General features: G+C 37.7%; 1 protein-coding gene across 7 annotated transcripts; it reads left to right on the top strand.

The window, feature by feature from the left end:
• The first annotated feature begins 144 nt into the window (after window positions 1-144).
• On the top strand, window positions 145-17520 carry fbxo25 (F-box protein 25). Of its 7 annotated transcripts, none has more exons than XM_047387884.1 (11): window positions 145-300; window positions 1653-1833; window positions 6534-6637; window positions 11093-11142; window positions 11281-11373; window positions 11475-11568; window positions 12630-12814; window positions 13004-13195; window positions 13457-13621; window positions 14703-14729; window positions 16688-17520. In XM_047387884.1, the coding sequence occupies exons 2-11, from the start codon at window positions 1709-1711 to the stop codon at window positions 16775-16777; spliced, it is 1125 nt and encodes a 374-aa protein (XP_047243840.1). In that variant the 5' UTR covers window positions 145-300; window positions 1653-1708; the 3' UTR covers window positions 16778-17520. The 7 variants fall into 7 exon arrangements, 5 of the variants coding, with proteins under 5 accessions (XP_047243840.1, XP_047243841.1, XP_047243843.1 ...); XM_047387885.1 differs by having other exon boundaries at window positions 13478-13621; XM_047387887.1 differs by having other exon boundaries at window positions 13004-13186; window positions 13478-13621.
• Window positions 17521-17856: the final 336 nt, after the last annotated feature.

The following is a 17856-nucleotide window of genomic DNA, read 5'->3' on the forward strand; positions in this document are numbered from 1 at the left end:
AATAAAAACACAAGTACATGTGCGCAGTCCTTCGTCACGTGTAGGAGTAAAGCCCCAGTAAAACACACGGGATAAAAAAACGGAAATGACTGACAACTCTGATTATCCAATCAGATGCGTTGATCCGGGTAGCAACAGCGTAAATACGAACACACTGTCCAATAAGAAAGTAGCAGGTGGGCGTGAACGAATTCTTGGTTTCTGCTCTGTATTTACTTCCGTCAATATTTCCAGCACAGCAGGAAGGAGAGCTGCGAGAAACAAACTGACCAGCCACAAAGGAACTCCTTGGATCTTAAGGTTTGTTTGGCATTTTTAGAAACCCACAGCTGAAGATTGTAGCTGTTTAGATTATTTATTTTATCTTCTCTCTGTAAAAACGCGTTAAACCGAGTGACAACAGTTTTCCTGCATGGTTTTGAAACGTTAAGCGTTGAAGCGAGTTAGGCTACCGTTACTGCTGCTGTTACTATGCAAAGGCACAACGCCGAAAAAAAAATGCGTCACATACAATTATATTTGAGATTTTGAAAATGACTTCTGCTTAGACACATTTCCAGTGCTAAACATAAAACCCATAAGAATAAGCTCATTATTTAAAGGTTTTACAATCCAATTGGCCCTCTTGTTATCTGGCTTAGTGTACCTGCAGCCATAAAAGTGGGTATAGGTGCAAACTGTTTTCTCTTTATATCTATTCTAAATACTAAAAGCATGCATTGAAATAAAATTGAATGGAATTGGTGCATTGACTTACACTGTAAAGGAAAATGTTTATTCTGGAAATTGTCTTCTATTTTAAATATAAACAAATAATATTTATTTACAAATCATATTTATTTAGTTTATTAGATGCTCAGTTTAACATATGTTAAATAACCAAATGTATTAATATAAAAAAAATTATGTAAAGTAACAAGTTTGAATTTTTCTATGCAGGATGTTCATTTTACATTCACAACAAAAGGTCGTGCATAATTGTGGGAGTGATTAAAAAAGTATATGTGACTTTCACATATTTTGGAAAAATTAATATGAAAAGTGTGACATGGCCCGTTGTAAGAAGGCTTCTTTTATTGACAAAGAAGCGTACATGTAAATGATGGTAACAAAAAAGGACAAGACATTTAGCCAAATGATAGGGAAAAGATAGCAGTTGAAGTGCAAAATTGGCAGCTGAGGTAAAAAATAAGCATGAACAGGTATTGTGCATTAGTCTATTAAACTTACACCTCTTTTAAAAAGGAGCTACAGACAAATAAGACCAAAACTGAACTTTTTGGACTTCGTGCAAAATGTTATGTTTGGAAGAAAACTAACTCTGTATATTAACATGAACGCACAGTGCAGTAAGGTGGTAGGAGTATTATGCTGTCATGACACTTTTCGACAGCTGGGACAGGGTTAGCTCTTGATGGGAAAATGGATGGAGTTAAATACAGGGTAATCTTCGAAAAAAAAAAATATGTTAGTCTTGGAAAGTGTGGGAATTTCACATAAAATCCTAATAAAAAACATTTAAACATCTGTTTGTCAACAGGTATGAATAGTTCTGCTAAACTGTGAAAATGGCAACAAGACCATTCCTAATTTCTCTCCTTGTATACAGTCTGGAACCCACAGTTAAATCTTGTTACTTGTTAATCCTGTAGGTGTTCGCCGTGGCTGCAGCTCTTCTCTGCTCATAGTCCTCCGTTCCCCAGTTAGTATGCCTTTCTTAGGCAAAGACTGGAGGTCACCTGGATGGAGCTGGACGAAGACGGACCATGGCTGGAAGAGGATTGTTTTCTTTGGACACGAGCTGGAGAACAACAAAGAGATAGACCTGGAAGAGTAAGTTTATTAAATGTTTATCGCTGTTACCTGCCCTATATTTACCTTTACAAACACAGTAGGTGATTTTTACACCTTTATATAGCCACTGATGCCCCACATTTGACTTATCTGTCCGCACAGAAGTATAAATAAATATATAGGAGTATCTCTGTACACTGCTGTCAAATAGAGGACGTGTGTTTAAGACAAGTATTATTTAAGGCTAGTAATTTTATTTCCCAGCTAACTTAAGACATTTTATCTTTTTGCAGTTTGTATAAATGAAGAACTTTATATTTAATAGCAACCTGAGAAGTTTTTTGAGTGCCACTTTAAATTTCATGACCAACTCAACAGAGAACATTTCTGTCTGGAGATTAAGTATGTTGAGTTTTACTGTTGAATTTTTCTTGTGAGGTACTTGTTAGGTTCTGCTAAATCTAGAATGTTTTTTTAAGAGGATTCATTTTCCAATTATAAAAGTAAATCAAGTGGAGAGTAGACAGGAAATTAATGTTAGAGATCAAACAGTGACGTTATGTTATGATTACATGGTCAGTATCTCCAGCCCTCAGGCGACCACCCAGGTTTAGATTTCTAACTGTAGTTGATGTTTTATTACACATTTTATTAATTTCTTTGAGTTACGGGTCTATTTATGTTTTCTATTTATGCCTGGTATATTGAATGTCCCTCAGGGTTATAATGTTAAAATCAACAGATGTGAAGCATGTCTGAGACTGTTTGAGATGATTGAAAGGCAACAGTAGCTCAAATAACCACTTGTCACATCCAAGTTATGTGGGATACCATCTCTGAATGGACATGTAGAACCTTTGAGCTAATGGGCTACAGCAGCAGAAGACCACAACAGGTGCCTTTCCTGTCAGCTTAGACCAGGAAACTGAGGCTACAATTGGTCAAACGTTGCCTGAGGGTTACTTCCACTGCAGGATATTGTCAAAGAGCTCAAATCTTCTCACACCGGTTTCTTGAACATGACGATGAGATCACGGTATTGCAATGGCCTCCACAGTAAACAAAATTTAATTTAACTTGTGGAGTAACAAGAGTTTCACATCATGAATTTACGGCTGACAAATCTGCAGCAAATGTTTGATGCTACCTTTTCAAAGCGGACCAAAAATAGGGTTGTCCACATTTACTTCCCCATGTCCTTGAACGCAGACTGCTCATAGTACCACCATGTGCCTGTATTCCTTCTATTTTTGGGTCAGTTTAACCACATTTCATTCAAAGATATGCATTTTTAATTTTTGAAAAATGTTTACTCAGAAGAGAACAAGAAGTAAAAAACTGGAACAAAAGAATAGACAATAGTTGTTGCAGACCCTGAGAGATAAATTATCCTGCTGGGAACAACAGCAGGTCTCCCCATCCTGTACTTGGAAGCATATTAATTGTTTTTCTTCTACTTGTGATCTTTATCTGTTATGTATTTTGCACCACTCTCTGAGTTGGAGCATTAATGCACATTGAACCCAATCACAACACTCAGACTGCATGAGGATGTCCTGGAGAAGTTTAGTGGACCACAGTGGGCAGGTACAGATAAGGGAATTTACATCACACAGGCTTTGTTATTTAACCATAGAGCAGAGTGGAAGATAGAAATCTGCCCTAATTTGTGAATATTTTACCAACCCTATTGCACCATATCTGAAGAAATTATACTACAAGATATTTGCTTGGGGTAGCGAGTGAGAGTCCAACTAACTGAACAAAGACATATGCTCAACAAGAAATGGTATCTGGTAATGACACAAGTCTCCCAGGAATCCCAGCATCAACTGGTGACATCTCATTCAGGTCACAGTCTTTCCTTTTGTATTGACCAGCCAGCTAACAGTGACTCACAGCCCCACACACTGTAGTTTCAGACAATAACCAGTGACATCACTGTTCAGACTGGCTGCTCTCCAAACCCAGTCCCACTATGATAGCTAGTGACTTCATACAGCTGGAACACAATGTTTATTGTGTGGTTGAGGTCAGGGAGAATGAGTAAGTAAATGTGTTACTTATTATATGAAAATACTTCAGCAGGAAATCCTTAATCTTTTAATCATCTGAAATTGTTTGAAACAACCATGCAATAAATGCAGCCACAGTGTAGCCTTTTATAGAAACGTATGTCTGCCAATGTACTTGACTGCAATGTTCTACAACTTGATGGTGCCTATCTTCAGCAGTCACTGGGAGAGAGGCGGGGTACACCCTGGACAGGCCGCCAATCCACAAGGCATAGCGAAGTCTTACCATCAATCAGTTGTTAAAAAAGAATGGATAATAATGTTGTGTGCCACAAACAGTTTTAATATCTCAGCAAAAACTGTTGCAGTATAATGTTTGCCTGCTGAGGTCCAGCTCATAAGAATACAATCATGTTCTAAACTGAACGCGTTCAGACTGAAATTGTTCTATGATCATTGTGAGCAGGCCTAATTGAAGAAGATGGGGAAGAAAATGCAAATATATTTGAGGATAAATTGATTTTGTCTAGGCTGTTTCTAAGATAGTCTATTCATTTTGCAATAATGAATTAATAATCTGCCCAGTTGGTTCATTATGCAGTAAATATCTGTCCGAAACAATGTAAGGTTAGCACTTTATGGCTATAGATAAAAAGTTTGAATGTTCAATTCGATTCAGTTTTATTTATATAGTGCCAGTTCACAACACATGTTGCCTCAAGGGACTTGTGTGTGAGATATTTTGCCAAGAAAAATATTGAACATTGTAAAACATGAACACAAACCTTACTACAGATCGACCCAGGCAATTCCAGAAATCCTTACCAGTTTAAATCTTAATTCCCTTAAGAACACAAATGGTATAAAGTCTAGAAAAATTGCTTCAAAACTGCCATTTGCATTTTAAGTAATGCAACATACATGAAGGAACTTTAACCTGCATCATAACACTGTTGGCATACTTGTAGGGTATAACTGCCATCCAGCTGCCAGCAGTGCTGCTTCATCAGGTGCTCAGCTTCCGTCAATAGATTATTAATGCACAGAAAGTCGCTTTCCAGCCCTGCTCAGCCCTTTGATCTGCAGCTTAAGTGTACTTAGAGAAAATCTAGTAATAAAATGGTTCTTCATAGTTCTTCATACAGATCACAGTTTAATATTTGTGTTGGGTGTCTCACCGTGGAAGTATTTTTTTTAACTAAACACATGCCATTTTTCTTTTATAGTAGAATTTTTATTAGTAGTCCTACATAGAAGTATTGGGCAAATATCCAACGATGCTGCTAATGCAGAGCAACGTAAAGTACCACAATGACTACTTTCTGCCTGTTTAGAGGATGCTACCTCAGATACAAAAGCAAGATGCAGTCTTCAGGTTTAGTATGTAGTCCAAAATATTCTGGAAAATGTTTTAAGTCTGAGAAAGTTTGAATAAAAGAAATTTGTATGTAAAAATGACAAAGTTTAATCCACTATAGGAAAATGAATAAAGATTTCAGCAAAGTTAAAGTTCATGCTCTGCATATGTAAAACATAACATTTGGCAAGCTGAATGGACTTTTACATCCCTTAATTCCCCACATCAGGTGTATTTATTAGAGACTAAGATGCTAAAGCTAATGGAGAGTACTGTGGATGTTATGTGAAGGTAAAGAAAGAAAAGTGTGGAAATCGCAATTTATATAAATTTTATTGTAATGTATTTTCATAAAATCATGCATTTATAATTAGATTTCATCCTTTATCTTCTAAACCCATAATGTTGAAAAAAAACTGCTAGAAAAAATCTTAAAATCTGTGTCTGGAAAAGTGTTGAATTTTAAAATGGAACCCTTGTAGGATTCCTCAAACCTACCAAGTAAACTTGCCCTGCCCACAGTGTTTATTAGACTGGTATATGTTTATGGTAAAAAGTAGTTATTTTGTAATAAATTGAACCTAATCTCGTAAAAAATCAGAAGTTTGCAGTTTACTTCAGTGCATGACCAGTTCTAATGTTGGGAGGCAGACCTGGACACAGAATAAAGGCCATGTTTTACAACCACCACAATATTATTATCTGAATTTACAGTATAATAATTTTTTCATACAAAAATATGTAGCAGAAATCACAAGAGATCCTCTGGCAGCTTTATATTTCTATTCAGCACAAACATGTACATATGAGATGTTTCCTGTTAGAGCTTTTCAAATGACAGCTTATGACAAGTTAAGGTCAGCTGCCACAATGTTCAGATTGTAATGATAAAAACAATGCTGCTGCTGTGCCAGGGACAACAAAGGTCAGATAGACGTTTGTTATTTCTGGCACAATAGATCTGTTAATGTTTGTAGCTCTTTATTTGACATGTTTTGCCTGCTGTGTGAGAAAAGACTGAGTCACAGTTTCTCGGAGTCTCAAGTATGTCTACTATCTGTAGTGTCTCCATCGTCGTGCAGACAGAATGACTCAGTTCCCTTTCTGATTTTTATGGCTCCTCATGGCCTGCATATATTTTGTGCTGCAAATCAACAATGCACAAGGAGTTTAATGACTTGTCTGTAGTTAGCTGATTGTATAAACTTACAATATAGCAGCTGTTACCCTGCTCAGAAGATACAGCTGAAAACGAGTTGCCTTTACTGTCTTTACTGTGGTTTATAATTACTGTTGTGAACCTTCTGGCCAAACCTGTATTATCTATTATTAACTCAATACAAAAACTGTTTCCTCTGTGTGGACAGGCTCTGCAGTGACAACAATGAAAATCTGTTTTTCGGAGAAGTGTGTGAGCTCGCCAACACCAAGAGGAAGAAGGAGTTGTACAACAATAATACTAAATCCCAGTGTGAGTTTCAGACACTCTGTGGGCTTCATTCAATTCAATTCAGTTTTATTTATATAATGCCAATTCACAACACATGTTGTCTCAAGGCACTTCACAACAGTCAGGTACATACATTCCAATAAATCCTAAACATTGAACAGTGCAGTCAGAGTTAGTTATTTAATCAAATTGGATAAAACGTTTTTCTATCTAAGGAAACCCAGCAGATTGCATCCAGTCAGTGACTTGCAGCATTCACTCCTCCCGGATGAGCATGTAGAGACAGTGGACAGTCACTGGTGTTGACTTTGCAGCAATCCCTCATACTGAGCATGCATGTAGCGACAGTGGAGAGGAAACACAGGAAGAAACCTCCAGCAGAACCAGGCTCAGTGTGAGCGGCCATCTGCCACGACCGACTGGGGGTTTGAGAGAACAGAGCAGAGACACAAAAAGAACAAAGAAGCACTGATCCAGGAGTCCTTTCTATGGGAAGGAAAAGTAAATGTTAATGGATGTAGCTCCTTTAGTCGTTTCACCTAGAAAGAATGAACAGATCAACTCTGAGCCAGTTTTCAAGGTTAGAGTCTGAAAGAAAGCACATAGAGTTAGTCACAGTAGAAGCTCAGTCAGTAGCCATGTCTAGGAGAGAGAAAGGGTTAAACACTAAAAGACAGGGCTATGTGGATCATCTGTACAGGTCCTTCTCAAAATATTAGCATATTGTGATAAAGTTCATTATTTTCCATAATGTCATGATGAAAATTTAACATTCATATATTTTAGATTCATTGCACACTAACTGAAATATTTCAGGTCTTTTATTGTCTTAATACGGATGATTTTGGCATACAGCTCATGAAAACCCAAAATTCCTATCTCACAAAATTAGCATATTTCATCCGACAAATAAAAGAAAAGTGTTTTTAATACAAAAAACATCAACCTTCAAATAATCATGTACAGTTATGCACTCAATACTTGATCGGGAATCCTTTTGCAGAAATGACTGCTTCAATGTGGCGTGGCATGGAGGCAATCAGCCTGTGGCACTGCTGAGGTCTTATGGAGGCCCAGGATGCTTCGATAGCGGCCTTTAGCTCATCCAGAGTGTTGGGTCTTGAGTCTCTCAACGTTCTCTTCACAATATCCCACAGATTCTCTATGGGGTTCAGGTCAGGAGAGTTGGCAGGCCAATTGAGCACAGTGATACCATGGTCAGTAAACCATTTACCAGTGGTTTTGGCACTGTGAGCAGGTGCCAGGTCGTGCTGAAAAATGAAATCTTCATCTCCATAAAGCTTTTCAGCAGATGGAAGCATGAAGTGCTCCAAAATCTCTCTGGATGTTTCTACTCCAGACTCAGTCCACTGCTTCCGCAGGTCCCCCAAGGTCTGGAATCGGCCCTTCTCCACAATCTTCCTCAGGGTCCGGTCACCTCTTCTCGTTGTGCAGTGTTTTCTGCCACACTTTTTCCTTCCCACAGACTTCCCACTGAGGTGCCTTGATACAGCACTCTGGGAACAGCCTATTCATTCAGAAATTTCTTTCTGTGTCTTACCCTCTTGCTTGAGGGTGTCAATAGTGGCCTTCTGGACAGCAGTCAGGTCGGCAGTCTTACCCATGATTGGGGTTTTGAGTGATGAACCAGGCTGGGAGTTTTAAAGGCCTCGGGAATCTTTTGCAGGTGTTTAGAGTTAACTCGTTGATTCAGATGATTAGGTTCATAGCTCGTTTAGAGACCCTTTTAATGATATGCTAATTTTGTGAGATAGGAATTTTGGGTTTTCATGAGCTGTATGCCAAAATCATCTGTATTAAGACAATAAAAGACCTGAAATATTTCAGTTAGTGTGCAATGAATCTAAAATATATGAATGTTAAATTTTCATCATGACATTATGGAAAATAATGAACTTTATCACAATATGCAAATGTTTTGAGAAGGACCTGTAGAAGGTGAGCATTAAGTTGTTGCCAGCAGAAGCTCGGATGATTCCCCTCTCCAGAAAGGTGTCACAGGTAGACACAGAGTCAGGCCAGGTGTAGCTTCTAGGAAGAGAAAAGAGAGAGAACATAAAGTTAGAAGCTGAAATAACAGAAAAGAATGCAAAATTGGAGAGTAGTGTGAGAATGTAGCGAAGAGGGTGAAAGTGGTCATTATGTCCTCCAGCCTAAGCCTATAGCAGCATAACTACAGATAGTTTCAGTTCAGATTATTTAGTTAAACGGCGCTTATTTACAACAATGTCGTCACAAGGAACCCCACAAAGGGTCTCACTGATGGTCATTGTTATACTAAAAACCACAAGGATTGGGATACCTCTCTTTGTCAGACTGATTATAACCATTGGAATAGAGAAGGGGTCGCACAGGTAGCAGAAATTGAGGGTGTGTTTGCACCTCAACCATAACTGAGCCGGTTTATGCTAAACCTGACTCCCCCTTACTCCATCCAACAGGGAGGGAGGAAGGCTCCCTCCCTGATAACCTAAGCCACTCTAACTATAAGCTTTATCAAAAAGGAAAGTTTTAAGCCTAGCCTTAAAAGTACACAGGGTGTCTGCCTCACGGACTAAAACTGGGAGCTGGTTCCACAGGAGAGGAGCCTGATAACTAAAGGATCTGCCTCCCATTCTACTTCTAGAGACTCTAGGAACCACCAGTAAACCTGCAGTCTGAGAACAAAGTGCTCTGTTAGGAACATATGGAACAATCAGATCAACAACAAACAACAAATGCATGGACTAGTTTTTCAGCGTCACTCCTGGATAGAATATTTCTAATTTTGGCAATGTTCCGGAGGTGAAAGAAGGAAATCCTAGAAACCTGTTTAATATGGGATTTAAATGACATGTCCTGGTCAAAAATAACACCAAGGTTTTTTACTTTATTACCGGAGGTCAATTTAATGCCATCCATGTTAAGTGATTGACTAAGCAGTTTCTTTTTAAAAGACTCCGGTCCAAAGACAACAACTTCTGTCTTGTCTGAATTTATAAGCAGAAAATTTAAAGTCATCCAAGTTTTTATATCTTCAAGACATGCTTGTAGTCTATCTTACTGGTTGGGTTCATCAGGATTTATGGATAAGTAAAGCTGAGTATCATCAGCGTAACAGTGAAAATTTATCCTATGCTGCCTGATAATTTTACCTATTGGAAGCATATATATAGTAAAGAGAATTAGTGGGGAGTCTGTGAAAATAAAAGGTGTTGAGCACAAAGGTGCATGTCTACAAAAGTAAGATTTGAACGCTGAATGCAGGACTTGCAGTTTACCCAATAACAAATAGTGTTCATGTTTACAGCTTCTCCGTATTTATTGGTACCACAGGTAAAGATGTGTAAAAAGGGTAAAATAAGCACATTTTTGAAAAATCACCAGTAGCACAATTACTGGCAACTCTGCTGGTAATATTTTTGTAAAATCCCCTTTTTCCAATAGTTGGCAATAAGTCTCCTTCTGCAGCATTTCCCTAGTTGGGACAAACAGAGAGAGGCATCTTTGATTATTGCTATTTGCACAATCTCTCTAGATCATCCAGAACATCACAGATCACTTATCAGTGGACTGGACTGTTTGTTTCAAAAAGCTAAACATTAGTCTCATCTTTCCAAAGCCCAAGTTTCCAGTTAAAGTCCGGTCAAGGTTTAAATGTTTCCATTTGTGAAGGTAGGATAGAAAGGTATTTGTTCTGGTGTCGTTCCAAAACTACTGGTTGATAAGTAGATAAAGTCTAGTGGCACCTATGAAGATCCCGAAATGCGGGATATCAATTAGCTTTGTAGACTTTTTTTTTTTTTTATCTCCCATACCTTCATTTTCACCGTACATGACAGAAACAACAGGTCTTCATCCAACCTATTGGCTAAAAGAAGTAGGTCTCTACCACGTCCACTTAAACAATGAGTCATGGTGTACCAATAACAGGTACTCTTATCTACTCAAAGGTACAATGTAAACTATGCCTTTTGAAAAAGTATTAGTTACATTTATTTTATATGAACTGTTAAGGGTTTCAGTAAGTGTGTCACCAGGGATTTTTGTCTTAAAAGATGTCTTTATATGGGTTTTTTTTTCCACTGAATAAATATTCACACATTAAAGGCTAATTCTTTATATATGTTTGTATACCCGGGACTATGCTATTGCAGTAAAAAATACATCTATTTTAGTGTGCCAGTAAACCTTTGGTGTCAATATAAATATTTGTTGTTCCAGTACTGCAGCTACATCTTTGTAAAGATCTGCATCCTGCATGTTGAGGTAAACATGATAAAGGTTACCAATACCGGTAATTGATTAAATATCTTTGTTACAAAGCGGGAACAAATGAAAGCATTCTGGCCTTCATTTAAGCAGAATGAGACTTAAAAAAAAAAAACCTAATGCATAGTTTTCCTTTAGAGGTTTTGATGATCAGTGTAAATAAAGACACGTGAATACTGTTAACATATACACTTTCTGTCTTAGTTGTTTTCAGAGATAAATGGATCTACGTGCAGAAAGGAAGCACGAAGGAAGTAAGTCCTGAAAAGCTTTTATAGTTGTAATATTTTGGTGTTGGGCCTTGCTGGCAGAGTATGCAACAGAACATAATTTTTTCACTAATTCCTTACTATTGTGTGTGCTAACACATCTTTGTTCTTATGTGCCAACAGCGACACGGTTACTGCACAATCGGGGAAGCTCTCAACCGACTAGACTTTTCCAGTGCGATCCAAGACTTGCGAAGATTTAACTATGTTGCAAAGGTGTGTAGTGAATGTCCCCTTTACATAGTGTTTAATTTCATGACCTGTGCTGTTGTCTATTCTTCTTACTCTTTGGATCTATGTCTTTCTATCTCCCACAGCTTTTCCAGCTGATAGCCAGGTCTCAGCTAACGTCTTTGAGTGGAGCTGCCCAGAAAAACTATTTCAATATACTGGAGAAGATTGTACGAAAGGGTAGGAGGAGCTGACACTCACGCAGAATTGTTTGGTGGATATTTCTTACCTACAGATCTGCTAAGGAGCTAGAATTGAATCCTAGGATATGGTTTTGGTAATATTTTACAGAAAAAAAAGCTTTATTTCTGCACTGGATTCAGAGCAGATAACTCCAGATACATGCTGATGCAAAAAGGCCCATCAAATCTAGTAGATGGGAACAATGTGTGACTATTTTTGTGTCGATTTTATTTTTAGTCACACACACCAGATGCAAGTGATTAAATAGATTTTTTACTTTTGAAATATTATTTTAATTAGAGCACCTTCCCCAGGTCAGAGGAAGGTACTCTAATTCTAACAACTTAATGAAGTAATTGTGTCAGAATAGCGTTTGTAAGTTAGTGACACTAAAAGAACACATTAAAGCTCTTAAATAAACAGTTTGGTTTCTATTTCTGCCCGTTATGCACGTATTTGGCACCTCTCTACATCCCCACCCCCAAAATGATGATTTTTAAACACAATTTGGACATTTTATCTGTTCTGAAAAAGGATTTGATGAAAGGCCACACTGGAGGACATCCTTGATCCGTGCTTTGGTAAAGTCAGTAACGTAGGAGGTTGTTTTATTCCCTTTTATCCTTCTCCAAAATTAGCACCAGTTTTAGCAGACAATCTCCGTAACACAAACAGTTCTGGTCTTTGAGTTTTTGAAGCTATTAAACCTGTCTGTAATTTACAAAAATATGAGTGGATCTTTCCCTAAATGTATACATAATCATCTCTTAAAGCAAACTGCGACAACACGGAGAGATGCTAGTTGCTCAGTACAGCTGTTTTTGGATCACATCTGCCTTTACCGTTTAAAATCTGAAGGATTGCTTAAACTCAAATTAATTTTTGAGTCGTAATCATAAACCAGCATCACTAGTGGGCTTTATACAGTTGTGCTGCAAAGGTGTGTACAGCAATAAATCAGTACTGTACCTTTAGAATCAATCATCTTGGTCTTTACTTGTGCTTTCTATAAGATTCATACATGTTTATGTTCTTTGTGTTTTCAACCTTGACTTCAGTCCTAGAGGACCACTACAATCCTCGCCTCGTTAAGGAGCTTCTGCAGGACCTGAGCTCCACACTTCACAGTCTGACCATCCATGTTGGCAGGTGTGTCCTCGTGGGCAACGTGAACATCTGGTTGTGCCGCCTGGAGACCATTGTGAAATGGCAGCAGGAGCTCAACAATATGCAGATCCCGAAGGTAAAAAAAAACATGTTGGAGTAAATATCTACCCCTTAAACGTTTTATTTTCAACTTTAACTGAGTTTTAGCAGGGTACTCATCACCCTGCAGACCCATGTGCAAAGTGGACTTTTTTTTATTTTGCAAAGTAGATCAACGTTCACTGTTCAAAGGTAACTCAAGTTTTGCGCTTTTTTTCTTTCATAGCAAATGTACACCGGCTTGTCTTTCAACGACTTGCCGCTGTACATGCAGAACAAGATCCTCTGTAAGTTATCTGACGCCTGTGACATCATCAACTTGGGTCAGGCCACGCCGACGTTGCACGTCCTCAGTGAGAACAGGACGCTGTGGAAGAAACTCTGTCAGTTTCACTTCTCAGACAAACCGGTGAGGAAGGTACACATTTATATCAATCAAAGTGAACTTGGAAATTTATGTTCAATGGCTTGAACTAGTTGTAAGTGGCAGTGACAGCCATTTTCATGTTAGCCACTAGAGGACAGTATTGACTAAATTAATCTAACTGTAACTGACAAATACTCACATAGAAGCACCAAGGAAAAGATTGGTTTTAATTAGGAGTTGCACCAGTTTTAATTATACCTCTGTCTCTTGTGATTTCAAGTAGTTGTTTTATGCTTCCAATTCTGCTTGTGGACTTCCACTGCTCATACGCAGTTCTGCAGGAATTTGGGTCTAACCAGAGCCGACAATGTGGACTGGAAGCTGATGTACTTCACCCTGCAGAAGCACTACCCCATGAAGGAGCAGTACGGTGACACGTTGCACTTCTGCAAACACTGTAGCATCCTCTTCTGGAAGGTAAACAAGACAAGCAGCCCATTTGGATCTGCCTTTGCCTACCTCAGGGATTCTCACTTCTTTTCCTTCCTGAAATATATGACACATTACACTTCAGATTTTGTTTAACAGTTTATTAGTTGAATTTTGTCTTTTGACTTGTTTTAGGGTTTTTAATTAGTTGTTTGGATTTTGTTTTTAGAATAATTAAAACGGTTTCTAACCAAAGAAGTGATTTTCTAACTACACATTTAATTTGTGTAAAATCAAAAATGTGTTTTATGCTTACTGAAACCATACGAAACATAATGTTTTAGATCAATTCAAACTATAAATTATAGTGGACAGGATAATTGATTTTGTTGAGTTTGTTTATGCTGCACATTGGGAAATGGCGTTTGCAATGAAATGGCTCGCAGTGTTTGAACCTTTCCAGAATTAAGATATCTGCCAAATCAAACATAGCTTTTTCTCAGCTTTTAACCAAAAGACTCTTTCTTATCTTTGCTGAAGCAAAAAAAAAATCTGTACTATTGTTTGATTGTCCTGGAAATCTGCAAAAGCCAATGTTTGGGTTCAAAAGTTTAAATATTTTATTTTCTGAAGTGGAAGGAAAGGTGTCTGTCTTGCATTTTACTACATCTATCAAAAGGCATTTTTGAGGTTTGCTTGATTAAGTGATGCATAAATATCAGCACACGTGAGCTCTGCTAATAATCCTAATCCCTGTTGTTCATTAGAACAATGGATTCTGCGAACTTGTGTGCTCACATGTAGAAATATTTTATTTACAATGAGTTGTCTTTTTCTCCCAGGATCACATGACAAAATATCTTGTTTTGTACTCAGTGAGTTTTTCGATATTTTATTTTTTTCCAGGTTTTTGAGTACAATTATTTGGGGAATATTAGATTAATTTGCAGAAATATAAAGAATTGTACTTTGAATGAACAGTAACTTTGTTTCCTTCTTTGCACCAGTTGTTACTTTCCTCCGCTGCTTCCTGTATGATTTAACTCTGCCTTCTCTGCATCCTTTCCCTTGCTTGCCTCCCTTCCTCCCTGCACCTCTTCCTGCTTCCCCTTCTCCCTGACTCCTTAAGGATCGCCATGTGGCTTTGTTCCTCAAGGTACTCCATGTCCTATCATGCCTTTGTTCTGTGCTCTGTTGACCATATTATGATTACCCTGTTTCCATGAGTTGAGCTTTGTCATGTGCTGTTCCAGATTTATCTTGATGTGATCATGTTTTCTCAGAATTATTTACTAAACATTTGCATTCTTTTCACTGTGTTCTTATCTTTTAGCTTTACCAACTTGTTTTTGTTAGATCACTGTCTAAAAAGGCTGGCAGCTGTCTACTAATCTAACATAAATGTTTAGATAAATGTTTGTCTGAATGCCGATGTTGAAATTTTTCAGTTTTCAGTAACTAATTCTGATTCTACCACTGCATTTCTTCAAGTTATTCCTGCATTGTAGCTGATTGGTTTCAAACAAAATTATATTTTAAGATGTGAATGAAAAACTTCTTGTGCGTTTGCAAAAATGTACTAACAAAATTGTCACTTTTTCTGGAAAAAACATTAACAATAGAATAATGATTACTATGCTATTTTAGAATATTGTTAAAGTTAATGTTTTTGTAGCCTACAGCCTTTAAACTAATGTAGGTCATAGTTTTCTACACTAGTAGCCTTTTTTTTTTAAATAATTTCCTCTCCAGACGCACTCAGATATTTACTGTCTGGTGAAACACCCTCAGTCTAACTGGCTTAGGTGTGTGCATGTGGCTTCTCTACTTATTTCAGATGGTTTTTTGGTGAAACATGCAGGAAATAAGTATTTTTTTTTTCCTCATTTTACTGGAAATGGACCTCCATCTGCCAGTTATGAACATGAAACATACCCTCATATTTAGGATTAATATTTCTCTTAACCAAATAGGTCCAAAGAAATGCTGTCATACTAAACTCTTTAACACATTTTGTAACATTACAACCACAAACTTCAGTGTATTTACTGGGAGTGTATGAGATGGCAACATAAACTAGCACATATTTGCAAAGTGGAAGGAGAATGATTCATAGTTTTCAAAATTCTGGATGCATGCATTTGTGTTCAGTCCCTTTTGAGGCTAGACTTTGTAAAACCAACTTTTACTGAAGTTACAGCTGATGGTTTTTTCGGCTCATCTTAAGATGCTAATTTCTGACCGTTCGTCTTTGCAAAATAGCTGTAGCTAATCCTGACTGGGTTGAGAGTATCTGTGAACATCGATTTTTAAGTCTTCCCAGGTCAGGACTTTGACTTGGCCTATTTAACACATGAGTATGCTTTGATGTAAGCCAATCCCTTTTAGCTCCAGCTGTATGTTTGGAGTTGTACTCCTGGACTAGCAGCGTCTAACAGGTTTTCTTCCAGGATTATCCTGGTTTTACGTTCCATCCATCCTCCCATCAACACTGACCAGCTTCCCTGGCTGCGTTGAAGGAAAAGTATCCTCACAGCATGGTGCTGCCACCACACCATTGTTAAATGAGGAATGTGCTCAGACTGATGTGTAGAGGTGCATTTTCTGCCACATGTAGCGTTTTGTGTGCAGCCCAAAAAAATTAAATGTTGGTTTCATCTGACCAGAGCACCTACTGCGTATCTGCTGTGCCCCCCCCCCCCCTTCCTTCTACTTCACAACTCTGCTCTACTTTGTGTTGCTCAGATGCCTGGAATTAAAATAAAATTCATTGCTGTGTGTATTTTAATGTCTCAAAATGTGAAAATGTTATTAATAGCATTGCAAGGTACTGTACATGCAAAGGGTGGGCTAATGATATGAACTGCTAGTACAGCAGTTTTCTGCAGTTTTACTTTTTTTATCAGAAGTTTATATGGTTTTATCAGGTTGTTTTTAGTGACAGTGGGAACATCTAGTAGCTGTCTCTGTACTACAGTCAAAAATAAGTAAAGAAGTTGCAAATAAACCCCGATATACTTCAGTAAATCTATTTTTGCTAAAACTTTACATTGTAAGTACCGTCTTCCCTGGTTACCCATCCTTCTCACATTCTGCTTGTTGACTCTCCCTCAGGACTTTGGCCACCCGTGCACCGCCAATGATCCAGACAGCTGCTTGATGCCCATTTCTCCGCAGCACTTTATCGACCTCTTCAAATTTTAAACCCGCCATGTTGTTCTCCGACACGACGTCCATAACTTTCCATCCCACTTTGAGTGTGTTTAAAACACCTCAACGTTGTTTACTCAAATAAAAAAAAAAAGGGCTTAAAACTGTATGAAAAGGATTTTCATTTTTCAACGCACAACTATTTCCAAACATAAAAAAGACTAAATGTTTTTTTTGCTTGTTTGTTTCAAAACTTAAAAAGATCTTTTATGTTTCAGCACATGTCCGTCGTGAAGACAGAAAAAGCTTCTCTCTATAGAGGGAATTACATTTTGTAAATATTTGAAAGGAAAAAATGTATATTGAAGGAATTTATGTGTAAAATGTGTTTTAGCCTGTCTTTGGTAGCTGTGTATTCAGTGATTGGATGTATTAAGATTTACAGAGAGCTAAAAGGCAAAATATGTCTGGGTTTAATTGCATCCTGATCTTTTATTTCTGGTGGCATTTTTCTACAGTAACAGTTCCTTCTTCGTGTTTTGACTCCGTTTACAAACCGTCAGTTGTCCTCTGTTAGCTAATGTAAATCTCTGTTGAGTGTACATGTTTTCTACTGCTGTTAGGCGTCTGAAGTGGCAAACAGAAAAAAATTAATGTGTTTAAGGGGGAGGGGATGACTTTTCTCATTCTCTTCCAACTTTTGTAACATCCCTTTACCAATCCATACTCTTGAAGGTACTTTTATGAATTTTACCATGTGGGAACTAGCTATGAATTAAAAGTGTTTGTAAAAACTGCTTGTTTTGCTATTATATTTTTCTTTTTATGGCTTTGATGCAGATATACCAATGTTTTATAGTTCAGATTTAACAAAACAAAAACACTTTCGCCAAGGTGGAAATGTCAGGAAGGTTGCAAGAATAGATCTAAATAGTTAATCTAAAATTTTCCTGCAAAGGGTGATAGATCTCATGTTCACACAAAAAACAAGTAGCATCTTCATTTTAAAATACAAAAACTGAAAACAGCAAATATGTCAGAATAACTCCACTTCAAGATACATGACCCAGCACTTATAGTGAATAGGGATACTGCAGGCACCACATGAAGTGCATCTGTATTAGTGCACACTG

The sequence above is a fragment of the Girardinichthys multiradiatus genome, chromosome 15 (genome assembly GCF_021462225.1).
Source record: "Girardinichthys multiradiatus isolate DD_20200921_A chromosome 15, DD_fGirMul_XY1, whole genome shotgun sequence".
Taxonomy (NCBI): domain Eukaryota; kingdom Metazoa; phylum Chordata; class Actinopteri; order Cyprinodontiformes; family Goodeidae; genus Girardinichthys; species Girardinichthys multiradiatus.

Bases quoted from the DNA above. Each gene is read 5' to 3' on its own strand.
- fbxo25 (XM_047387884.1), top strand. From the start codon at position 1,709: ATGCCTTTCTTAGGCAAAGACTGGAGGTCACCTGGATGGAGCTGGACG. The intron at 11,143-11,280 runs GTAAGTCCTGAA...ATGTGCCAACAG, and splicing joins AGAAAGGAAGCACGAAGGAA to CGACACGGTTACTGCACAAT. The intron at 13,196-13,456 runs GTACACATTTAT...TTCTGCTTGTGG, and splicing joins CAGACAAACCGGTGAGGAAG to ACTTCCACTGCTCATACGCA.